Here is a 26,385-nt window from a genome sequence, read left to right as displayed (position 1 = left end):
TTTTATTATTAGGATATTTGGGGAGTTCGAGCCGACAATGATGACCATATGACCATATCATGGTCTAATCATTGTTGGTTATGGCCGTGAGGGCAATGACAGATATAATGTATGTCAAAACTCATATGGCGTCAAGTGAGTTATAGAGGTTAATGCAATATTTTAAGGGATATCAAATCCGTGCTCTATTTTAAATTATAATTTTTTTCAAAATGAGTACGTAAATTGTGGTTATAGAAAAAAAATTGGGTAATTGGTTAGAGAAATTATGAACTATTGTCGAAATTTATATTTTTCACCACCTTTAAAGGTGGTCGTATAATCACAAACTTTCATAACTGTGCAAATTTCCCACAATAATTATTTTCGGTCATGCTAATATTGACGCGAATTAATTAATCCCACATGATGGCATATGCGTCAATTCCAAAATAGATGTTTATTAATAATCTCATGTGAGCTTATTAATATCCAAGTAACAATCCTATTATTTAGCCTCTAATTTCCAATTATTAGTTGCTATGAGAAATTTGCACAGTTACTAAAGTTTGTGATTTGTTCGACCAACTTTAAAGGTTGTGGGAAATACCAAATTTCAGCAATAGTTTAAGATTTTTCTAACCAATTACCCGAAAAAATAATTAGAGAAAGAAGAGAAAAAGGAATAATATATAAGAGAAAAGTTTACCAACTAATTGTCCAAGCATATACACAATTTAAGGAATCAAATATCCCTAAGGTTGACAGTTTTTTTATCTAACAGCATAACCGACACAAGCACACACAAAGTGTACCAGACACGGACACAATTTTTGGGTTTCGGTCATTATAGGGGTCGACACAAACATGGATTGGGTTAGGATCGATTAAGAAATAAAATTATTATTTTATTAATTAAAAAGATGTATTAAACTTTAATTATTATTTCGATTCAAATCCTAGTACAATTCTAATCATTTTATAACATGTTATAATTGTGTAATACTATCATACTTTAATCGTGTAATATTATATTCTAATCGTTATCGTATCATGTCAAGCTAAAGTTATAGAGTAGTACTCACTTACTATCATTAACAGAAGGGTTGACGTTTTATTGCATGACATGATAATCCACACAAACATGCATGAAATTATTGGGTTGGGACCCAATAAGAACCCGATAATTTAAGATTAGGTTAAATTCAACCTTATTGAGTTAAATCAATATCGGATTGACACAATAACTACCCAATCCACGAGATTTGCCAGCCCTACCTAATTTATAAACCATTCTTTAGAGCATCCACAATAGCGCCTAGCGCACCGCCTAGTCGAGCGCCGGAGCTAGGCGGTGCGCTAGGCGATCTATTGCACCCGCCTAGCGGATTTCGCGAAAAAAACGCCTAGCGCTCGGCGGTTCCGCGACGCTAGGCGGTGCGCTAGGCGATCCGCTAGACGCTATTGCAGCGTCAGGATCGCCTAGCGCACCGCCTAGCGCGAATTTTTAATTTTTTTGTGTTTCCGAAACACTGTATATACGCGACTTGCCTGTCATTTTCATTCGCACCACTTGTATTAACGAGTACTCTCTCTATCTAATTATTGTACAAGATCAACAACGGTAAATGGATCTCAACAACGAGCCTACTTCAGGGAGTAGCGGATCTCAAACTCCCCCGATCCCCGTGGGGGGTGGATGGAGTCAGAGGCGGCACGAAGGGAAGCCGCCGGGAGTAGAGGCGGCGGCGACGGAGGCGATGGTGGCGACAGCGACGGAGGAGACGACGACGACGACGAGGAGTGAATTATTGTACTTTTTTAAAAATTATTGTAATTTTTTTTAATTATTGTACTTTTTTAAAATTATTATACTTTTTAAAATTTTAATAGTATTATTAATGTTTCCCGTATATGTCTCGTAAATTAAATTTCGTATATTGTGTGATTGTTAATTATTTTATTTTGTATATATTTGTTAATAGTGATGTGAATATTATGTGGCTAGGCTATGGCTGGGCTATTTGCTTGTTTTGATGATGTGGCAGGAAGATTTTTAGTGCTGATGATGTGGCAGTGGCTAGCCTATGGCTGGGCTATTGCTGGGATATTCCTATTGTGGATGGCCTCAACGGTAAATTGTTACTCCATTTTAGTCTATAATATTTTCTAGTATTATTTGACAATTTTCCTATATTTTTTTGTCACGAGAGATTTGCCAGCCCTACCAATTTTTTTTTCACATTTTGGAATTCAAAACTAACTGAAAGCACATCGAACTCCATCTTCTTTCATCAGAAATTTTCAGCTAGTTTCCCTCCTTCATAACTCCTAAGTATTTAAGCTTTTCATGGTTAAATCGTTACCTTTTTTGCTTAGCTTTTTGAGATGGAAATTGATGGGAATCAGATATGTATCTTCTTTTTGTAAGAGTTTGGTTGCGCCGTTGCTGGAGTCGCAGGTTTCTGAAACAGATCAGATAATGCTACAATTTTCAATATTGATTGGCATTTGCTGTAATCAATGATGGTTTCTGCTTATTTGTCTCTTTAAGTTGGCACAATTGATGTTGGATATTGTAGTTTGGGTATTTCTTTCCTTTTCTTAGCCTTGAAACAATGCCGCGCTAATTATGCTTCCAGAAGTAGGCTTAGTGTGAGGAATGATGTATATAAGCTAAATTTAATACTATGTTTGAGAAAGGGTGTTATACTTACTTTAAAGGCTTGTCGCTGCCATCTTTCTCATGAATATCCCTTTCTTGTTATCTCAATTGTTATCAGTACATTGGGCTCGTTTAGTTTTAGTGGCAATTTTTGTACTAATTGAGAACCATTTACTTGTTTTTGTTTCAGAGTTATTCCTGAGAAGCACTATCGAACACTGAACCTGATGTGGAAGGTGGTGTGAAGTGTGAACGTAAACTCGTTTGATTACTGGTTTAGTTCGGTGCAGGGATGCATGGTCGAGGGAATTACAATATTCAGGTCGGCCAGGATCCTTATGCACGACCGCCTGCATTTCAGCAACACTCTGCAACCACTGCTCCTCCTACATCCCATTATGGCCCAATCCCTCCACAACTGCAAGTTACTCAACACGGGCACCCATCTTTTCATCCAAGACCTGGTGCTGTTCCATATCAGCATGTCATGACGAATGTTCAACACCACGGTCGATCTGCACCAGTTATGTCAGGTGGAATGAGTACTGGTCAATCTTATGCACATCATCCAAGACCTCCGCAGATAAGCAACCAAATCTCTCATCCCTATTCAACAATTGAGCAACGGCCTTTACCCTGGAGTCAAAATGTACATCAACTTCCTCCTCCACCACCTCTTCAAGGCCAGAGTGCTTTTCAATTGACTTCCTCACAAGGGAATACTCTTGAAAGAGGGCATCCTTCTCATGCTCCCCCACCCCCGCTGCCACATTACTCTTCTAGTTCTAATGTTATGACGTCTGATCCGTGTGGGTCCTCTGTGAACCATATGCGGGAACATTCCTATCAACAGTCAATGACACCAGTGCTGCCTCTCCCTCCCCCTCCACCCCCTACAGTCCCACCTCTTCCACCATCTTCACCATCATCAAATTTTCTGTCAATGAGAGAAGGAAGTCAGAGCCAGAAGGGACTCCCTGATGAAGAAAACTTGGAGTTAGACTGTCCACCTCATGGGAAGTCTATGAATTATCCAAAGGTTCAGTTTCAACACACTGAAAGTGAATTCAAAGTGGGATCAGTGGATGCTGAGGCCTCTGATACCCACACTGATTCTGATATGGACATGGAAGGTTAGTCTAATGCTTTGCTGGATAGTTGCAATATGCCATGCCATGTACTACCTCAATTGCTACAATTTCCTTTTCTGCACATCCGCAAAAAAATTGCCACTTTCCATTTATAGTAGTAGGATCCACACAACTCACCACACTTTTAAAGTGGATCCTTACTCCACTCACACACCACCAACTATTTTAAAAATCCCATGCCGTCTACAATGTGGCTTTTTTTTGTGGACAGCAGGAGTATTGTTTAAAATTAATGTAATGAACTCTAGTATGCATACAAATGGTCTATATAGTAATGAACTAATGATTACTTTCTGTATTGGCTTTTAGATGATATTACTTACCCTGATGAGGAGAAAAAGAATTGCCCATATGTTAATTCAAATGATGAGTGTGGTCCAATGTCTCAAGAAGATTATACAGCAGAGGAACTACAACCGCTGCAGCATACTAGGGGACATGGACTTTCTGAAATTTCAGTACATGGAAATTTATTGTTTGCCGAAGCCTCTGTAGCACATGCCAAAGAAGGAGGTATATCTAATCCTTCGGTAATTTTATGGCCCTGTCCCTGATGACTAACAGAATCTCCGTGCCATTGCTACCTATTTTCCTTCTTCACACAATAACAAAACTGCATGTACCTTACTTGCTCATTTCACTGGTCTTTTTAAGCTGGTATTTGGCACACACTATTGATTTCTTGAAGTTCTTGGCAGTCTATCCTGCTAATTGGCTGTTCTTTCTGTATTTCAAATGATTGGGTTGTTCGTTTTGACTCACTTAATCTAAGATTTGTCTGCAGGCTCTGATGTTGCATCTGATTGTAACTTACCCGTCACCATGAAGGTATTTTCTAGAGCTGAGTTAGGAAAGCCAGGAAACGGACAAAAAGAAATCTCCTTGGATGCTAGCGTAAACAAGTCGCCTTCCGAGAATAAGTATTTTGGCGAATCTGGTGGACCAGTTAATCATCCAGAACCTGATTATGGGGAACTTCCTGGTCAGTCCATGAATGAAGCAAATCCTACCAAAATTGTACAGGGCTATTCTTCCAACAGTACTTCTGAAAATAAGGAAGAAAATCTTGGAGACGTCAGCCTTCCATCTACAAGTGATGCAACTAAAAATTATTATTCTGAGAAGGGGCATGATGTTGGGTTAGCAGACAGTTGTAAGAGTCTGTCAAAGTCTAATAAGCACGTGCTCCCTGAGTCTGTTAATAGATCACCTATTAATGTGATGCAAGCTGATAAGTTGGATATTACAACTGGGGGTGTAGCTAAATTTTCTGATAGAAGCCATAAAGGCCAAAAACCTGTCAGCAGCGGTACTTATACAGCACGTCAGTCAAAAGATTCTTCCAGAAACTATGATGAAAGTGTTGGTGTTGAGGAGGCCAATTCACACAAGCCAGATATGAAAGCTGAAAAACCAAAGGTAGATAAATTTGGTAGATTGATTAGGGAAGATGTTAGTGACAGTGACTTGAGTGATTCACCGCGTCATGTGCGGAGGCATGCAAGAAGAACTAGAAGAAGGAGTCGAAGTCAAAGCAGAAGTCGGTCTCCTCATGATAGGAGGAGGCGGAGGATGAGAAGTCCATGGAGGAGAAAAGAGAGGTGTGACCGATCTCGCAGGTTAGAGTTAGATTATTTGATTAAACACTTGTTTGACATATTTGTTTAATTCCATTTCATTGTTTATACACTAACTTTACATGACATAAGTTTCATATCCTTGCTATCTATTCCCAGTTTGTCTCCAAGGAGAAGAAGTAGGAGTCGGTCACCTGTTTTAAGGCGTGATACTGAATTCAGTGCAGATAAACTGAGATGGGAGAAGGTTCAACCTGCAGTATGCTTTGACTTTCTCCAAGGCAAGTGTTACCGTGGAGCTGCTTGTCGCTATTCACACCATGAATCAGGCAAGGGTGAGAGATCTAGGTACAGTAGGGGCAAACATCATAATTGGGATGCTCCACCTACTCTACGGAGTCCCAACTTTCAAGAGGAGGGCAAGGTTCTAACTAAAAAAGAAGTAAATGATAAGGGTAGAAAACTCTCTCAAGATGTGCCTGCTTTGTGGGAAGCAAAAGATGCAAAAAGACTGCCAGTTGTTTCCACTAGCCAGTCTCCTGATAAAATAGATATCCTTTCAAGTTATCCTGCTGATGACATACCCGCAGGTAAACACAATTATCTGATTCCAGAAACAGCATCAAAGCACTCTGACAAGATCCCTCAAATCCTTGATCAACAAGTTACAAGGACAAATGACAATTTGCCCTCCGAGTCTTCACTTGCGCAAGTATTATTTGGCGCACAAACCCATCATCCAGCCGATGGACAGGACCCTAGTAATCAACTGAGGTCTGTTGAAAGTCATTTGCCAATACCCTATTCCAATCAAGGAGTCCCATCCTGGTCCTTCAGTCCACCAATTACCAATCATCCTTCTCAATTATCCATTCCTTTGCCTTCAGCATCTCAGCCCGTGAGCGCCTCATTTGATCCACCCATCTTGCAAAAGTACAACTCAAATCCACCTACTTCACAGAACCATTTGACTCCTAAAAATTACTCCAGTTATGAAGCACCAGTAACTTACCAGCACTCTCATTTTCCTGGTCCATTGAAATCTGTATCAAGCATGCCTCTTCCACCTCCACCTCTACCTCTACCTCTAACTCTACCTCCACCACCAGCATCTCTAGAGCATAGCACTCCTTCACAACATATGCAGCAGTCTTTACTGCCTCCTTGCAATGGCCTGTACTCTCATACATCTTTGAGAAACCATCAAACTGAAATGCCTAATCGATCTCAGATTGGTGAGTATCAGGCATACTCCTTTGCCCGAGAACCTGATCAAATGCTACATAGAACTGATGGTTCTGGATCAAGCAGTTTGCAAGTGAGCAGTCTAACAAGTCGAGAGGGTGGTCCCCGCATGATGGATGAAGTTCATTTATCTGGAGAACTAGCACAGGGCATTAGTTCTTCAAAATCATTTACTCAGGCTCAAACTAGTCCGTTATCGAGACAGTCTGCATTTAAGGGAATCCAAAGTTCTATTGGTGCTGGTTTTTCTGCTGACAGTAATTTTTCTCATAGTCATTCTCATTTCCAGCAGGCTTCTTATGGCATGCAATATTCTGCTAGTGGTGATGTCCCCTCAACACTTCCTGAGCCTGGGATGATGAGTTCCTCTGCTTCTAGAATCACTCAAGATTTTCTTGAAAGGAACCGCTCTTATGTGCATTGCTTCGTTGGGTCAAAAATTTCAAATCATTTCTATCCTTATGCATCAACTTTTGATCTGCCCCTGAGCTCCAAACTGAGTTCAAACACTTTGTTACGGGGAAGTGATGCAACTGCCAATACTACATATGTCACCCCAGTTGGTTTAAGCTCAGCCCCAGTTGATCCACATAGAAATCAATGTGTTGGCTCAACAAATATGATGTCTTCTAGTTCTGTACTGCCTCCTGAGAGTGTTTCAAGACCAGTCGGCGATCAGTATGATCCACTATTTGATAGCATTGAACAAAACTCAAATTCAACTAGTAAAGCTGATCGTCTAAAACATGAAATTACTGGTGATTCTAATGATCTGAAGGTTCATGAGTCCAGAGGGTCATTAAATATGGAGGTTATCAGGCAGGAAAGGGAAACAGCTGTATCAGCTGATGATTCTTTAGAAAAAGAAGAATGCGGGGAGACAGCTGATGTGGCCGTGGGGCCTGCCCTGAACAGTGACCCTAGTACTCCTAATGATGCACTTGACATGAATGTAGGAGAATTTGAGATTGATCAGGTTAAGAGTTCTGGAAAAAACAAGAAACGCAAGGAGAAGTCTACAAAGCTTTTTAAGATTTCCATTGCTGCTTTTGTGAAGGATGTTCTAAAGCCGTCATGGCGGCAGGGTAATATGAGCAAGGAGGCGTTTAAGACCATTGTCAAGAAAACTGTTGATAAAGTATCTGGAGCAATGAAAAGCCACCAAATACCCAAATCCCAGGCAAAAATAAATCACTACATTGATTCTTCAAGAGGAAAATTAACAAAGCTTGTCATGGTAGGGCATCTTTGAAACTAGTTCACTTCTGGCGTGATGTTTGCCTGTTACAGTATTCAATGATTATGAATTTATTGCATTTTCTTAAAAAATTGGTGGACGAGACTATCTATGTTACCAGCATATATGATACTCTTTTCTTTATGAGCTTTGCATTATACTATTGGCAGCTCCTTGGCTGAGTGTATGCTCTATTACTGTGATTTAATTATGGCTTATCAATTGATTTTCTCTAACTATTCTTTCTATGTTTTCCTTGAAGGGATATGTTGACAAATATGTTAAGGTGTAAAATCTGACTGGAGTTTGCATCAAAGATTCGACTTGCCTGCCTGGACCCCCCAGATTTGCAGGATTAAGATGACTAGGCCTTTTAATTGCATTGGAGTTCTGGTGGCTTTAAGAAGATTTGTAGACCAGAGTACTTTGCTCAATTAAATCAAACATCTCCAACAGTTCTTAAGTAAAGCCTACTGCAGTGTAAATATCAGAATGCTGATATGAATGTAAATTTTGCTGTAAGTTATGGGGGAGTTGCAAAATTTGTACGTAATGCATTCCTCTTGAGCTAGGTCTTCTAAATTTTTGGTTATACCTTAATCTGTATCAGTTTCGTCTTTCATGAGATATTTATTGTTTAGCTTTCTTGCTTTAGTAATGTACATTATCTATTACAAAATCTCGTTAAAGAAATTTCTAACTTGCAGTATTCTCCCTCTCCATTGTCCTAGCTGTCACATTGTCATCCATTTTCTTTGTACTCTGTCCACCAGTGTCATTATAATAGTCTGATTCTGTTTACACATCTGCTCTCTGATTGATGTGTGGTATTACTACTTGTTATGGGCAGGGCGGTCTTAGATTATTCTGGTTCTGTTTGCATATGTTTATATCAGTATTGCATGTTGCGATAAAACATTTACTACAGGGATCACTTACTCTGCTGGTGTGGTATATACTGCAGGCTTTGCTGTTGTAACTTGAGGCTCAAGGTGCTTACAGGGCTAGCGCCAAACCACTAGTTCGGGATTATGAGGTAATTTTGGGTAAAAACATGTCTAGGTCTTGAAATACTCCCTCCGTCCCAAGATAAGTGAGCACAAACTTTTCGGAACGGGATTTAAGGAAATGGAGTTTTGTTAGTAAAGTGGAGAGTGAATAAAGTAGAGAGAAAAAGTAAGAGAGAGAATACCAAAGAAGGAAATGGCTCACTTATCTTGGGACGTTCCAAAAAGGAATGTGAGTCTCTTATCTCGGGACGGAGGGAGTAGCTACTTATTTTATGCCTAAGCAGTGTAAAATTTGATAATGTGCATATCTCTAGGTTAGATATGTTACCTTTCACACTGGGAAACTGTATCCAGAGAAAGTATGCTGATATAAACAGCTGAAGATTGTACCTCTTTTGGATTTGAGGTACAATTTTTCTTAGGTTTTAAGTTAGAATTATATCCAGTTTTATGTTATAAATTTCGTTTGTGGTATTTCCTCGTGTTTAAACATTAATGATTTTTACTTTTATTTACCAAGGCTTTTTGTAATATTCTTATTTCTGTTTTTTTAGCACAGATCATTAGTGAATACAGGTTGAGATATTTACCAATTCTTCTGTTAACTGCGAGAACATTTCAAGGTTTTGTTCCCTCTGTTTCGTGTGTACGTACGAGTATAATTTTTCATATTGTCAACCTCTTCAACCCAGTATTTGTTGTGCAAACTTATAAGATCTTACTATTAATAATAAGATTGGTAATGATAATTTTTCAGGATTTGTAATTAAATACTACTGATATCGCAGATGAATCACATCCAATACAATTCAAGTACTAATTTTAATTCTCAAGTCAAATTATAAGAGATAAATATATAGTTAAAATTCGATGAGCACAAAGTCTAAAATTGTAAATTTAGAGTATCATACTAAGGCACCTAAATAATCACCAAGATTGTGATCTTTGTGCATTTGTAAATGATTGCTTAACCAAGGGGCTGGAGTGACTGTAAATCATCTGAGTTATGTTGGAAATCAAAAAAGAATTATGGAAGCACGGTGAAGGGAGGACTTCTCAGAAACCACGGCCTAAAGCTACGATGGGTGCAGCAAAGGCCAAGACTGCATCCCCTTCCGTTTACAGAGAGATCGAGAAAAGATTGAAGAATCTCGAGTTCACAGACTCATGGAAGCAATGCAAACTACAAAGTTGCTGCAAGCTCCAAAACTAGAGCATGGGGAGAAACAGTTGAGGCCCAAAACACGAGGCGAGATCAGTAGAGCGTCGGAAGCCACACGCTGAGGAGGCTCTTGCTTCCACAAAGAGGGCATCAACACATTCTGAGTCTCAAATAGTGATCATGAAACCTGCTAAAGATCTGAGCTCTAAACATCATTGGAGAAGTTCCTTTACACAGTTGGAAGGAATACAAGCTTCAAAACATCGACAACTTAGTCGAGAAGCTCAGACGACGAGGCAGGCGTAGCCTCCACGAAAGAGAAATGCGAGGATGAGGAGAGATGGAAGGTGTGGTGTTGGGAGATGTGATGCATCATAGGTGGAGGGGGTTTGATAATGAGATATCGGGTGCAGTTCTTCACATCGATCGTCAGATATTTAAAGATTTGGTTAATGAGATTGTGACTGGAGAGGCTGCTGCTTCTGCTGTGAGGATCAAACCTATTGCTAGGAGAAGACCATTTGCGAACTAGTTTGCAGTTCCATTTCTTCATTTTGTCATTTCCTCACTTGATTTAAAATGAGGTATATAAATAGAATTTGGATTCAAAACAACTTCTAATGTATCTTTACATTATATGACATTTCACACAGTTAGCATTACTCTTAAGTCTGAACAAAATTATTGTTAATACCTGTTCAAAGCATTGAACTAATCGCTTATACTTTGTAAAACATAAATTAAATATATAAAATCCAAGAACAAATTATGGTATGATGGTATAATGCGATATGAACAACTGGCTTCCATAGCATAGTGGTATTGGTGATCTGACGTGATTTCCTCTTTTCCTCTTGTACTCAAAATTTGAAAAAATGGATAATCAACAATAGGTATATATATATATGTAAAAAAAAGTTACGCATTATAATGTACAGTCATCATCAAAAGTTATACTCCTACTACAGAATATGTCTGCAGAAGATCGATAATCAACAAGTATATATGTATAGCAACAATTAAATTTTCAAACTCTTGATAAGGGGTTTCACTTTCACATGTATCTATATTTTAGGTTTAATCCTTCCAAATTATTTGGGTCCCAATTAATTTTGCAATCATAAGCGCGCAGCCAAATTTATGTGTTAATGGAAACTAATAGTACTTATTACTTCATTTGCCTATTTCTTCGTCTTCGTCTTATTTTTAGTTTAATTATCTATTTGCAAACTGGTCGTATACAATTAAGGCTTTTAGCTAATAAGTAGTAACACAGTAATTATATGCATAAAGCATCTGTACATATTTTCAAATCCATCACTTTAATATGCATGCTTTTCTGTTATAAATTCGAAACTTGCTGCATGGGATCTGCGACTTTAATTCCATACCTAAATTTTGCAGTCTTATATTTTTAACTCAAAATGACTAAATATATGCTCCATATGTAATGTTCAATAAAAAGTAGTGGTAATTCTGATTTCTGACCCTATAAAATTTCAAATTAAAATGCGATAAATATATTAATTTTTGTCCTAAATTGATAATGCAGATTTTCAGTTGAATAATGCACACTGACTAATAATGCACCATTATAGTGTAATAATGCAGATCATCTGGACCGTTGATGAATGAGATCTAACGGCCTATATTAAGAAGAATAAAGGATCTAAGGGATGAATAGGAGAATAACGCTCCCCCATCCCTATATATATATATATATATATATAGGGGAGTGATCAAGATATAACTAATCTTAAGTGTATAATTAGAGAACAAATCTCAGCCACACATCTTAATGGAACAAATATTATTTATTTTAATAATATAAAATAGGGCAAGGGTATTTTTGGAAATTACCTTATGAAATTTAAATCAAATTACGCAGCAAGTTCATCAACAAGCCGGAGAGAAAGTGATCTGAAATCTCATCTATGAAGCTCCTTCTCTCTGTAGATATGGTGATTCACGGCGGCGAAGTCTATCTGGTGTTTTACGGCGAAGATCTTGACGGTGGAAGAAGATGCCGATTCACAGTGGAGATCAAAGATCGGTACTTTGAAGGATTAATAGGATAAGAAATTTTCTTTTGAAGCTGAATTAGATACGTTGGCTTCAAATTCCAATGCAGTCATTTCGTGTCAATCATTCAACTCCCTCCTATTCACGATTTTTGTAATTAATTGGGAATTTGCTTAATTATTTCTTAAACTTGATAATCTCACCAGTTTAAATAGGAGTACAAAAATTCGGTTGAGGCCGTGGGAATAGATTAACTGAGATTGCTTTTGATGTGGTTAAATCGAATAACTTTGTGGGAATTGTACGTATATATTGATAGTGAATTAGATAAATTATTACTACTACTACTAATTTTACAATGCACAGTTACTCGTATTTTATCTTTGCTAAGATCCACTTCACATTTTAACTACTCCGCATTTCCTTATTTTAGAAATAAAATGTGTGCTTGTTAATCACATGCCAACACAGTTCCACTTCACTTTTTAATTTCACTCTTGTTTACAAAACACATCACTCTTATTGTGATTTTACTTCACTCTTGTTTACAAAACACGTCACTCTTAGCATGATTTTACTTCACTCTTGTTTACAAAACACGTCACTCTTATTGTGATTTTACTTCACTCTTGTTTACAAAACATGTCACTCTTAGCATGGGTTTACTTCAATCTTGTTTACAAAACACATCACTCTTATTGTGATTTTACTTCACTCTTGTTTACAAAAAAGTAATTCTTATCATAATTTTACTTCACTCTTGTTTACAAAACACGTCACTCTTATTGTGATTTTACTTCACTCTTGTTTACAAAACACATCACTCTTACTCAGATTTTACGTCACTCTTGTTCACAAAACACATCACTCTTACTCAGATTTTACTTCACTCTTGTTCACAAAACACATCACTCTTACTTAGATTTTACTTCACTCTTGTTCACAAAACACATCACTCTTACTCAGATTTTACTTCACTCTTGTTCACAAAACACATCACTCTTACTCAGATTTTACTTCACTCTTGTTCACAAAACACATCACTCTTACTCAGATTTTACTTCACTCTTGTTTAAGAAATAGGCACTTCATTGAACAACAAAACATCACAAAGATTAAGAAATCAATGTGAAAATCAACAGTTTCGCACCCAAATATCCAATGTTGTTTATTCTAGATAGAGCAATTTCCTATCACGAAACGCTAAAAATCGAAATCAATCTCAGAGTCAAAATCAAAGTGCTTCCTTCTTCTCAAAATCATCTGATTTCTCTTCCTCCTCTATCTGCTTCATCACCGCCTCCTCCGCATCGAGCAGCGGCGCATAGTAATCGGAATGCGCCTCCATACACTTCCTCAACGCCGAAGTCACCTGAACGCATTTCTCCACGATATCCTCTTTGTTATTCTCCCCTTCCTCTACGCACTTCTCCCAATCCGTGAAAGTCTCTCTCCAACCGCGGCGGCGCCGTCTATTAGATACACAGCCCCGTCGGCTGAGACATCTCCGACGGCAACGACCACCGTCAGCTGCTTTCTCTGTCTGATTTTCTGAATTTCACAGCGCAAAGAGATTGATGAGCCGAAGAATGCGTTTCCGCCATTCAAGGATGATTTTTTGATCGAGTTTGAGGGGACGAAGAGAGCCTGGAATTGAGCGACCGACGCCATTTCAATTTTGTATGTGAAGTGACAATTATACCCCCGCCTTGTTATTGTGAAGTAACTTTATGATTGAGGGAACTAATTTCTCCTTAAATTAGAAAATTACATGTATTAATACTAGCCCTTGATTTTCTTGATCTTGTGGTTATGATTTGTTCTCTAGTTATTTGGTTAAGGGGTGTTTGCCATAGATCACTACCCTATATATATATATATATATATATATATATATATATATATATATATATATATATATATAGGATTGTATTCAAATCCTTTTTCCACTATTAATCCAATCTCCTTTTTAATCTCAGCCGTGGATTTGTTGTGATCGAATGGTTAAAACATTGACAGATAATTAGTTAATTTCTTAAATTTTAAGCGTTTAAAGGGCATAATAGAGATTAACATTTGTAGTTAGTTATGGAATGCTCCATAATTTTAGCCGTATTATTTTATGCAGATTTTCCACTAAGTATTTGTGCAGATTTTCAATGCAGATTTCGTTTAATTTTTAATCTCAGCCATATTTAGCTTCGAAGGAGGCATGTTGACATATAAAAACAGAAATGAACATAATGCTGGCACATAGGCAAATAATGTAAGCACATCAACTAATAATGAAGAGCTTATACCGAGTAATGAACAAACAAATATTCGATCAACTCCTTGACAATATAAAAAAACTTTGACATGATGCATGATACATGACATATAATGAATACAAATATACACATTAATGAACATAATCATTTACTTAATGAGCATAAGCTATTTCAACAATGACCAACGGCAATTCATGCATATATGAAAATAATTCATTAACATATGAACGTAATGCAGAGATTATATGAGGTAATGAATAAACAAATATTCCATTTGGCTGTTGACAATTAAAAACAGAAATGAACATAATGCATGCACATAGGCAAATAATGTAATCACATCGCCTAATAATGAACAGCTTATACCAAGTAATGACCAAACAAATATTCGATCAACTCCTTGACAATAATATAATTTAAGTTGTGCCGTGTGTCGTTGTTTGGCGAACGTTTCTTATTTGCCCTAAGGGTTTGACAAGCCTAGGGGCTAGGGTGTAGTATGTTCTAAGTCTAAAAAATGTTGTCCAAATACACGAGCTGGAGTAATTCGTCTGGGGTTGCACATGCATAACGCGTGGGTATATTTTAAAACAGATATACATAATGTACATATTGTGTAGTATAATGCGTAGTTTAGTTTCTGTAACGCATTGTTTGTGGCATGTAATGAACATTTATCCTTACCCGTTTAGTTTAGGTTCTATAATGAACATTGTTTGTGGTATGTAATGAACATTTATCCTAGCCCCTAGTTTAGGTTGTGCCGTAATTCGATATTTTACCCACATTTCTTGTTTTCCCTAAGGGTTTAACAAGCCTAGGGGCTAGGGTGTAGTATGTTCTAAGTCTAAAAAACGTTGTCTAAATACACAAGCTGCAGTAATTCCTCGGGGTTGCACATGCATAGCGCGTAGGCATTTTTTAAAACAGATATACATAATGTACATATTATGTAGTGTAATGCGTGGTTTTAGTTTCTGTAATGCATTATTTGTGATATGTAATGAACATTTATCCAGCCCCGTTTCATTTAAGGTGTGCCGTGTTTCGATGTTTGGTGCACGTTCCTTGTTTTCCCTAAGGGTTTAACAAGCCTAGGGGCTAGGGTCTAGTACGTACAACAGTAACCACGTGATGCATAAAACAAGATAAATAATGCATTCAAATAGCCAAATAATGTTCAGAATCAGTCAAGTAATGAACATACAAATAATGCTCTGAATGTTAACGAACAATGGATATTATTGGCTATATAATGGACCATATGTGAACTGCAATGTATACGAATAAGATGTGCCGTGTTTCGATGTTTGGCACACGTTTCTTGTTTCCCCTTAGGGTTTAATAAGTGTAGGGGCTAGGGTATAGTACGTACACATAAATAACAACGTTTAAACTGATACTAATAATGCATCGAATGGTTACGAATAATGGATATTATTGATTATATAATGCACCATATATGAACTGCAATGTATACAATTAAGATGTGTCGTGTTTCGATGATTGACACACGTTTCTTGTTTCCCCTAAGGGTTTAATAAGCCTAGGGGCTAGGGTATAGTACGTACTCATTAATAACAATGTTTAAACATAAATGTATAATGCACCGAATGGTAACGAGTAATGGATATTGTGGACTATATAATGCACCATATGTGAACTGCAATGTATACGTATAAGATGTGTCGTGTTTCGATATTTGGCACACGTTTCTTGTTTTCCCTTAGGGTTTAATAAGCCTAGGGGCTAGGGTATAGTACGTACTCATTAATAACAACGTTTAAACCGATACGAATAATGCACCGAATGGAAACGAACTGATACGAATAATGCACCGAATGTTAACGAGTAATGGATTTTATTGACTATATAATGCACCATATTTGAACTGCAATGTATACGAATAAGATGTGGCGTGCTTCGATGTTTGCCACACGTTTCTTGTTACCCCTAAGGGTTTAATAAGTGTAGGGGTTAGGGTGTAGTACGCACTCAATAATAACAACGTTTAAACTGATACATGCACCGAATTTTTGTTCGTTATTGGATTCTATAACACTGAATTATTCTAATAACTGTGCGGTTAACTCATTGAAGTACTCATCAGCCCGTTGATAGTTCGTATTTCCTACAACAATCAAAATAATGACAACTACTATCTGGTGCCTTCAGCTTCTCCATGTTATTCAAGTAAGAGCACCAAGTGTCTATAATGACCGGGCTGACAGCTTTGAACGGTTCCAACGAAAGGAACTCACTCTGCACCGTTTGTTTTTAGTTGTCCTCATACACAATTGCATCTCTGCATATCAAAATCAAACGTAATGTAAAAAAACAGGCTACATAATGCACTATCAAATCCAAATAATGAAATAATATACCATAATGCATTCACATATTCAAATAATGTAGTCATATTGGCAAATAATGAAGAAATTTTAACAAGTAATGAACAAGCAGATTTTCAATGTACTCGTTCACAATCTATAACCACACCAACAACTTTAATAATGTAATCATATAGGAAAATAATGCATTGATATACAGTTTTAATACACAGAATCTAACACTAAATACCCTTCCGCTTTTACTGTATAACACAGAATTACACATAATTCAAGGATATATGAAAATAATGCATTCACATATGAACATAATGCAGAGATTATATGAATTAATGAATATATTAATTTTAGATTTGTTATTTGACAATATAAAACAGAAATGACCATAATTCATTCACATTTTAAAATAATGTAGACACATTGGCAAATAATGAAGAGATTTTAAAAATTAATGAACAAGCAGATTTTCAATTTTCTCTTCCGCAATCTATAACCACACCAACAACATTCATAATGTAATCATATAGGTAAATAATGCATTGATATACAGTTTTAATACACAGAATGTAACACTAAATACCTTTCCTCTTTTACTGTATAAAACAGCATTACACATAATTCAAGGATATAGTAAAATAATGCAATCACATTTGAACATAATGCAGAGATTATATGAATTAATGAGTATACTAATATTACATTTGTTATCTGACAATTTAAAACAGAAATGACCATAATGCATTCACATATTCAAATAATGTAGTAACATTGGCAAATAATGAAGAGATTTTAACAAGTACAGAACAAGCAGATATTTTGCAAATAAAATATCAATTCGAATTGCAAAATTATGTTAAACCATGTCGGAGTAAAATCCAAAAATAAACATCAATTCGAATTGCAAATGAAAAACAAAGGCTCACCCTCTTGCTGGGATTGTTGTGAATTTGTTGGTCGTCCTCTTTTTGTCATTTTAAGAACTGCGAAGGAATCCAACGAAACAAAGGGGAATTAGACTGTATTAACAAATACGGCCGGTCGGTGGTATGCAGTTGAATTGTGGTGTGTTACAGGCGAAACTTGGAGAAAGGGTTGTTGCAACTCGAAAATTAAACTAGTACATACACATTCGAAAACCCTACCTCTTCTTATTGGCGAAAACGGTGATGGTGGCGGTGGAGTATTGTTCAGAACAGAACGGATGACTGAAAATCGAAGGTAACAGCGGATGAATTTAAGCTTGTATCGGCGAAAACGGTGGTGGAGGCGGCTAGGGTTTGGCTGGAATTTGAGAAGTCAAAAATGGAGAGAGAAGCTGGAGTAATTAAGGATGATGATGAATGAGGCGTGGAGTACATGGAAAGTAGTGGGTGTATCCCGCTAAAATCTCGGCTCCTCGGTTTCTCCAGATTTGAGCACATATAATTACTAATTCACCCTCATAATGCACGAAATAAACTAAATAATGAACTACGGAATGCTACAATAAGAATTAAATCTAGATCGTTCATCCTCAAGATCCAACGATCCCAATAAAAATGGAACTTAAATCTAAGTGGTATATAGGATTTTAACACTACCCTATATATATATAGGTGTGATCAAAACAAGAATGCATTTAAATCCAGAAATGCAGTCCAAATCTTGGCCCTAGGATTAGCTGATCTAATGGCCAATAATTAACCAAAAACGCGGAAGGTCATAATTAAACAGTTTTAGGTCATATTATAAGATTTGGGTTTAATGTCATGTTAAGATCATTTTAGATCATGCTTTGTTAGCATGACCTAAAAATAAACTAACTATGACTTAAACATGCCCTACGTATGATATTGTTCTGGGTTTCTGTATTTAAATCTAGTTTTCATAGATCAAAACCATATATATATATATATGACTTTTCTCAACTACATTACTCGAAACTGAAACATTAGTAAAGACCATATATATGTATGACAGTGTGAGCAATAGTTAATTTATCAGCACAAACATTACAATACTCCATTTACTATCATCAAGTTCAGAAATCATTGCTGGGAGAGTAATGAATTCACCTGCAGATAACTAATTATTTACTATACATACATCTCCTGCTCAACAAAATTCTCTAAATCAATCAACAGTTGTACATATTCTATAATCCAAAAATTATACGAAATCAAGCCATAATTAGTCAATACAAAGTGTATGTATACCATAATACCCAAAAATATATATATAACAACTCTCATTGTATATATGCTTTTCCCATAAATCAACAATATAATGCTAAGTCTCATTGTTTTTATCATTCTCAGTTGAATGAAAGGATGCATTCAAACTGAAAGATCTCATTGGGGTTACTGATTAATTCTGCCATTGCAAGTGATCATTATCCTCCACAAAGTAAGGCTGAAAATGAGGAGTATAATTCTGAGAACTCGAAGCTTGAGACGACGACGAGAGCTCTTTCGAGAAGGGAAACCCTAAACCTCCAAATTGAGACAATGACAAATTTGGAGGCTCCATTGATTGGAAGTGGTTAGGATTGTTGTAAGGTGTTGCAAACTCACTACTGTTTTGTGGGAAGAAATTCTGTGCCACAAATCCACCAAAACCCTCTCTCTCCTTAAACAAATATGGAGAGAGAAACTCAGAAGCATATGCTTGATTAGGCATTGATGATATTGGTGCAATTGGCTGATGAAATTGGAGGTAATTTGTAGGCATGGTTGGGAGAGGAGGGAGTTTGTCAATCTCAAATTTTGTAGCATCAATCAGCCAATCTATGACCTTGCTTGGCTGGCTGAGGCCGAGCTTTTCTTGCAAATCATAGAGCTGTATTGCAGTAGGCACCGATAGGCGAATCCTCCTGTCCCTCAAGCCCTTCACAGTGAGCACCTTGCTGTGTCTGTCCTTGCCTCCGAAGCTGTTTGACACGCGCACGATTCTAGGGTTCTTCGAGGCTGATGATGACCACTGCCTTGATGAAGGATAGGGGGAGAATAATGAGGCCATTTTGGGGATTTTGCTGCCTTCTCCCTCCTCTTCTTTCTTTCCTCCAAAATCTCTATCTCTTGAAATCATTGGCATGCTTGCTTCTTCTATTCTGCATTCAGAAACATGAAAAGATTTGATTGATTCTTGCATGATTATATATATGGGAATTGATTAATTTAGGGATAAGGGAAAAACATATATGGATAGGTCTAGGATAAGGTATCCTTTTTTGTGACAGAAATGAAATTAACTGAAATAAGCAACAAAACTGCCTGGTTAGATAAAGTAATGTGAAGATAGGACATGCAGTTTTCAATAATTTAATGAACACAAATCTACTAAAATGATTAGCAAAGAAGGGACAGAAGACAAGATATAATATGTGCTGACAAGAGTGGGAAAAGTACAAACTTTGTCACTTGTAATAAACAGTTCCAATCTTTGTCTGCAGAAAACTAAAACTATGTCAGTTTTGGACAAGGTATAGTATATGTCCAAAAGGGGAGGAAAGAGAGTAAAATAAGAGGAAATGAAAAGTTATGTGTGGCTATAATGAGAGAGGAGATTTAGGAACTACTTATTGAATCATAGTTGGGTGAATTGAATACAATTGGTAATGTTTGTGTTATTTTTAGAGTAATAACAAGGCTTGGGACCAATACTACTTGCAACTGCATGCTATAAAAGAAAGGTAACTAACTACTCTATTGACTAGTCACAACTACAAATAGCTACCTTTGTTAGCACAACATTTCAAAGGACAGTTTACGTTAGTTAATTGGAAATAAATTGTTGACATTGTGCATAGTTCCTAGTACTTAGAACATACTGAGTAATCAAAATTGGATAATTCAAAACGTGAAATGGTGATTAACAATTTATACGCGTGAATTTACTGTAGAAGTGAGGTAAGAAAATTGAATTAAGTAGTAGTACGTACTAGTATTAATTAATGAGATAAGGCGAGAAAAGAGTTATGGTTATGTAGATAAAATAGGCGATGGAGATGAGATTATTATAAATAGGTGAGGGGCCAATATTCGTATGCAGCTTCTTTAAAGCTCTTTGCTTATTGCTGAGGACCACTCCAATATTTTGTACGTCAACAAATTTGTTCTCTCTTAGCAATTTTTTTCCGTACGATCGAAAATATGGATCCTTAATATTTGTATGATCTACGGTTATAATAAAAGAATGCATTATTAGTAGTACTTAATATTGGTCATTGGATTTAAATTTTAAAAGGCCATAATTGTGACATGTACCGCTTAATATTTCATTGAAGAGACTGGGGAGATTTATAAAATTTGTGTTGTGTTGAAGTATGATTCAAAGTTGTGCGAAAATATGCTTTCTTGTTGTACTGAAATATAATTCATTGTTAAATTTCAATTATTTCAGATGGTGTCAGATTCTTTTTTTTTTTAAATAACTGAAATTTGAGTCTATTCATCTTGATTTCCGTTTCTGTGATTTTGCACAATTGAAGAGTATTTTGTCATTTTTTTGAAGATTTGTTTTGTTTTCTTCTCTCATTCATCATGGAATTCATATTGACGGCATAGATGTTTCCACTGATCATTGAGTATTGGCAAGATGAGGAGACGTTTGTTACTTTGAGACCAGATGAAGGAAGTGCAGTCAAAATGTTAAGAGTTAATGTAGTAAAACTTTTTACTCACTTTGATCCATAAGTAAGGAATATTTTTACACTATTTTGTGTTTGTTCATTTTTGTCATACATTTATATTTATAAGAAAAGAAAGTCTAGGTTTTTTTGCATTGTAGACTAATAGCGGAACATGTCATCATATTCAGTGACATAGTCAATTCCTTGCAGAAGAAAAATAATACTATTTCACAACGTAAACACATTTCACAACAATAGACTTTGGCTACATATCACAGAAATGTTGTAGTGTTAGCCCGAAAGTTTTTTTACCATGGGAAATTAACTATACTAGTGTGGTATAGTAATGAAAGGACTAACATTGAGATTAATGTCCAGTGGTTCTAAGATTGTTATTGCACTGAATCGCATCTCGAGAGAGACTGTTTTGATAATATCCATAAAAAAATATTTTATTATTTGAAAACCAATCCGATTGAAATTTATTCTATGAATAATAAATAATGGTTTTGAGCTAGAGCACTCTTGAAAAAAGAAACTCCATTAATTAAAGTCAAATAACAGACTTAAATTATTTAATAGATATTTATGTGTTAAACACATAAATAATTAATTAAAGAGAGTCTAGATCACTTGTAAATTCAAGGATTAAATGGATCGTCATTATTATTTGTTGTAGGACTGAAATAACATATTGTTGGAATTGGATTAAATTGAAACTCAATTTATTTAGTAAAAGTCTATTAGGTTTGGCCAAATACATCTTTCAGAAGACACCATAACATAAATCCTAACCTCCAAAAGAAAGATTTTGAAAATCTCGCATCTGTAATTTTTAAAAAACACTTCAGTATTCAAGAGGGAGTTATGTCCCTTTCTAGATATCCAGTTGTTTCCAGTTTGATAAATCTGTCACTACAAAAATAAAGAAAACAAAATTTAAAAAAATGACCTTCATTCAAGGATACTATGATATGTACGGAAATCTCAATCTCTCTCAGATAAAATTGCATAAATAGTACATATGTTAGTTAGGGTTAGGGCATGCATATACTATTCATAACATAGCATGGCATTTATTAGTATAACTCATTAACAACTACCTTCTTCAAAGCCTGTTAATTAAGGGGAACAAATAATTATGTATATGGGGACTGGACCTGGTTTCTCAATTACTAATTTTTATTACTCCCATTAATTCTCATCAATTTTCCTGCAACACCACTTCTCTCTCTGCCTTCCAACACACGCACATTACATATATATGTTCCAAATTTTTAATTATTTACCTGGTTAGATAGGTGACATTACCATGTATGACCAAACCAGCTGTCACAGTTCTGTGAGGGCAATTTTAAACTCAGTAGTGTTTAAATAAGTTTTAATTTAAAACTCGTACGACGTCGTTTCATGTCTTCTTTACTTAGTAAAAATCTGCAGGTTGGGGTTTTCGACCGATCCTAAAGAAAAGTTAGGCCCTCCAAAAGGGTATAGGAAGACTTATGTCTATTGATTATATATAATACATTTCATAAAAAATGTATGAATTTTGATATGCTCTAAATCGAACACGCAAATATAAATCAGTATTAAACCCAATATAAATGAATGTATGAATGATAGCAAGTTGAGCAAAAAATAGTTAGTTAGCATAAAGACTATTGAAATCACTTCATAGGAAAAATAACTAACATTGATGTGTCTCTATCACTCAGTCTCATCAATTCACTCTCACCAATCATACACTTATCGTCATCAAGTCTTAATTAGGTATGTGTAGCCATCATAACCTCTCTGTATCTCTCAAGAATTAATTTAGTTGGAGTAAGAAAATTAAACAGTTCAGAACAATTGCAACTACTATCAGTTACAGGAAATTATTGCATCCAGAAATGAAATTCTGCAACCTTGGATGATGTCTTTTTCTGGTCAAGCACCTATTTTTCTTACCTCTTGTTCATATGCATACAGTTACTTTGGCTGCTAGTTTAAATTCTGAATTCAAGAATTAATGATTGAAATTGGAAGGACAAAACTTGAAGGTTTATTTCAATTCTTACTTACATTTATTTGCAACCCTTTAATTTGGAACTGAGAATTTTTTTTTTTGGCAATTTCAGGATTTATAATTGGATTTCTATTTCTACTGAATTTAATTTATAGTATAAGACTAATAACTATTTTAATGCATTTAATGGGGCTTTATATAAAGTATGAATATGAATTGTGGGATAAAATAGGTAGATTGGTAGTATTTTTTATTGTTAATTTTAACGGGTTATAATAAGTAAAATGGAGACTATAAATAGAATCACCCGTAAACTTATTGATTCTTAAATACAAAATTAATGATAAAAAGGTACAAGAACAGTCCGTACAAGGTTAGGTCACATCACCAGTTAACTTATAGTGATAGTAAAAAATTATGGAGAGACAAGATAGGCTAGGTCAAATGGGCCAGTTTCCCTACCATATTTAAGAATAAAAAGTCTCCAACCATTCTATTAAATTCATTTATGTTTGGGCCAAAAAAGATTTAAGACTAGTACTAATTATTAAATTATCTATAGACTATAGTTAACAAAGGATCTAATATAGTAATTAATATACTAACGGCAAGCAGAATGCATTCCCCATCTTATTTTGATGATTTAATCATTGATTAGCATAGAAGACAGAACTGTTGTCTCTTTAATTTGGATTTAAAAATTTTCTATTCCTGCTATGTCGTGGGGTTAGGACAAAAATGTGACCTGACATAATTAAATTATAAAAAAAATAATTCTAAATATATTTATAAGTATAAAAAGAGATAATTACTTCCTCCGTCCCACAATAAGAGTCACATTTTGCTATTTCAGTTCAGTCTGTCTCATAATAAGAGTCACATTTCACTTTTACCATAAATGATAAGTAGGTCTCACATTCCACTAACTCACTTTACTCACATTCTATTATAAACCAATACTATAAAAAAGCAGATCTCATATTCATCTAGCTTTTCCAACCCACTATTCTTTAAATTTTTTAAAATTCGTACTCACACTAAATGTGACTGCTATTGTTGAACAGAGGAAGTACCACCATATTTGAAAGAGAAAAAAGTTAAGTTTTGATATAAAATTTTACAAACACTTAGTTTGGTAAGCTTTTGAGAAATTAACCATATATTATGAGTTGTAGATTTGTAGCTAAAATAAGAAAATAACTTATGATAATTAAATGAACATAGCTTAGGAACTCACTATTAAATATTTTAGTAAATTTACTAATCCCTCCGGCCCAGATAATTTGTCCTATTTTTCCATTTTGGTCCGTCCCAGATAATTTGTCTCATTTCACTTTTTACCATTTTTTGTACTGGACCACATATTCTACTAACTCATTCCTACTCACATTTTATTATAAAACTAATATATAAAAGTAGAACCCACATTCCACAACTTTTTCAACTCACTTTTCATTACATTTCTTAAAATTCGTGTCCGGTCAAAGTGAGACGAATTATTTGGGACGGAGGGAGTAATATTATGCTATATTTACATAGTAAGTATGGAAGGTAGAGATACTTTTTTTTGATAAAGAAAGCGGACTATGCCCAAGCTAAAAACAAACTAACGATAATGTGAAACACCTGGTCTATTTTTTTTGTGGTGAGAGAAGACAATCTGATTCTAAAGATAAATTAGCGAGCATAAGAAATACCAAGACTATCGTGTAATATCCAAATACCATGCCCTATGGGAGGGGATTCTAAAGTATGAACTCCTCTAGGAAAACTATAAGCATGATGAGATAGAAAATCTGTAGCAAAATTCTCTTCCCGATGCAAATGGTTGACCACCACCGAATCAAAATCTGGAAGCAAGTCGCACACGCCTTGTACTATAAATCTACAATTGATGGACACTTCAAAGTCCCCCTTATCATTGACATTCCAATGAAACTGTAACTTTCCACCTCCAAATTTCGGAAGCCCAAAGCTTTCACCAAACGTAAACTATGTACTATAAGTTATTAAAATTCGTTGATTGTTGGTCTTGAACGTACTAAAGGTTGATATTCTTCATATTTTATAACAAATGAATTGAACTTAAAATTCCCAAAATTGTATGAGTAAACCATTTTTTTATTGATTTTTGTTCCAAGAAATTGAAATCCATAAATTTGAAGATAATGGAGACCGAAAATTGTCTATACATGATTTAACTTTGTTTGAGCGATAATCGATTATATAAATACAGGGTGTTACTTTTATAATTCTATTCAAACTTTATTAAAAACTTGTATAATTTTAATCAAATTTTATTAAAATATCGGTCAAGGGTGATTCAGTCATTTTACGAAACAAGAAAAGCAAAACAGAGGTCGAATACCATTTTGACTGTGTGCGCTTCTAGGGTTTTAGAAGTAGTGTCCAAACCTTCACAGAGTTGTACTCAGTGGATATTCTGTTGTACGTTGAAGAAACTCATCGACAATGGACAAAAGTATGCTTGGAGATTTGGATGCTCTCCCCGATGAAGACAAGCTCCGAATGTCTTCCACGATCGACCAGCTCCAAATCCGCGACAGGTAATTTACATTTGCTTGTCTACGCTCGTCGATTTACGATTTTATGAAGTATTTCGAAATGGAAAACGAATTTCGTGGTATTTTAATTTAATGTTATACGATCTTTCAGCTTATATTAACTGTTAACATCTCATCAGTCATCAGAATCGAAGTTTGCTTGAGATTTAAATATAAAAAATGTGTATTGTGTTAAATTATGGATTTGCTGATTGATTTTAGTTTGGCCGTGCCATTTCGTATATTGAGTGATCTTTATATGGAAGTAATTAGTTAGTTGAATTTTGCATAATGCTTCTGGATTTCCAACTAATTAAGTGGACTCGTTCAGCTCTGGTATTGATTCGTTTCGGTTTTCATTTTGCGAACTCCATTAACTAGATTATTTGTTCTTTTACTTTATTTTGATTGCTGAATGGGGTTCAATGGCTGATTCATGGTCGCTTATGCTAGGGGTGTTGGGGAGGGTTTGCAAACAATAATTATCGAATGGAAGTCTAGATCCATCCCTATATAATATTGGAGAATGTAACTCTGA

The 26,385-nt window shown here is 35.6% G+C and overlaps 2 protein-coding genes and 1 long non-coding RNA gene across 14 annotated transcripts; 1 reads left to right on the top strand and 2 right to left on the bottom strand.

Moving 5' to 3' along the window:
- The first annotated feature begins 2,231 nt into the window (after positions 1–2,231).
- On the top strand, positions 2,232–10,682 carry LOC121748307. Of its 12 annotated transcripts, none has more exons than XM_042142580.1 (9): positions 2,232–2,440; positions 2,835–3,777; positions 4,105–4,308; positions 4,580–5,414; positions 5,532–7,854; positions 8,117–8,372; positions 8,819–8,890; positions 9,184–9,270; positions 9,841–10,681. In XM_042142580.1, exons 2-6 carry the CDS (start codon positions 2,937–2,939, stop codon positions 8,144–8,146), a joined length of 4,233 nt encoding a protein of 1,410 aa, XP_041998514.1. In that variant the 5' UTR covers positions 2,232–2,440; positions 2,835–2,936; the 3' UTR covers positions 8,147–8,372; positions 8,819–8,890; positions 9,184–9,270; positions 9,841–10,681. The 12 variants fall into 12 exon arrangements, with proteins under 12 accessions (XP_041998514.1, XP_041998511.1, XP_041998508.1 ...); XM_042142577.1 differs by having other exon boundaries at positions 9,179–9,270; XM_042142574.1 differs by having other exon boundaries at positions 8,819–9,270; positions 9,841–10,682.
- Positions 10,683–16,395: 5,713 nt separating this feature from the next.
- Positions 16,396–18,042, bottom strand: LOC121747559. The gene is made up of 3 exons (XR_006039222.1): positions 17,809–18,042; positions 17,590–17,646; positions 16,396–16,623 (listed from the first exon to the last, which is right to left on the bottom strand). It is a non-coding gene; the product is annotated as an uncharacterized LOC121747559 (long non-coding RNA).
- A 723-nt stretch (positions 18,043–18,765) lies between these two features.
- Positions 18,766–20,220, bottom strand: LOC121747491 (transcription factor TCP13-like). Its single transcript, XM_042141536.1, has 2 exons — positions 20,057–20,220; positions 18,766–19,754 (listed from the first exon to the last, which is right to left on the bottom strand). The coding sequence occupies exon 2, from the start codon at positions 19,736–19,738 to the stop codon at positions 19,013–19,015; it is 726 nt and encodes a 241-aa protein (XP_041997470.1). The 5' UTR covers positions 19,739–19,754; positions 20,057–20,220; the 3' UTR covers positions 18,766–19,012.
- Positions 20,221–26,385: the final 6,165 nt, after the last annotated feature.

Source organism: Salvia splendens, chromosome 9 (genome assembly GCF_004379255.2).
Source record: "Salvia splendens isolate huo1 chromosome 9, SspV2, whole genome shotgun sequence".
Taxonomy (NCBI): Eukaryota; Viridiplantae; Streptophyta; class Magnoliopsida; order Lamiales; family Lamiaceae; genus Salvia; species Salvia splendens.
The sequence above is the reverse complement of the archived record's forward strand: the minus strand, read 5'-3'. Positions and strand labels throughout refer to the sequence as shown.

Excerpts from the sequence above, each read along its gene's own strand:
- LOC121747491 (XM_042141536.1), bottom strand. The coding sequence starts at position 19,738 with ATGCCAATGATTTCAAGAGATAGAGATTTTGGAGGAAAGAAAGAAGAG.
- LOC121748307 (XM_042142574.1), top strand. The coding sequence starts at position 2,937 with ATGCATGGTCGAGGGAATTACAATATTCAGGTCGGCCAGGATCCTTAT. Across the intron at positions 4,309-4,579 it reads AGCACATGCCAAAGAAGGAG|GCTCTGATGTTGCATCTGAT; the intron begins GTATATCTAATC and ends ATTTGTCTGCAG. Across the intron at positions 7,855-8,116 it reads AATTAACAAAGCTTGTCATG|GGATATGTTGACAAATATGT; the intron begins GTAGGGCATCTT and ends TTTTCCTTGAAG.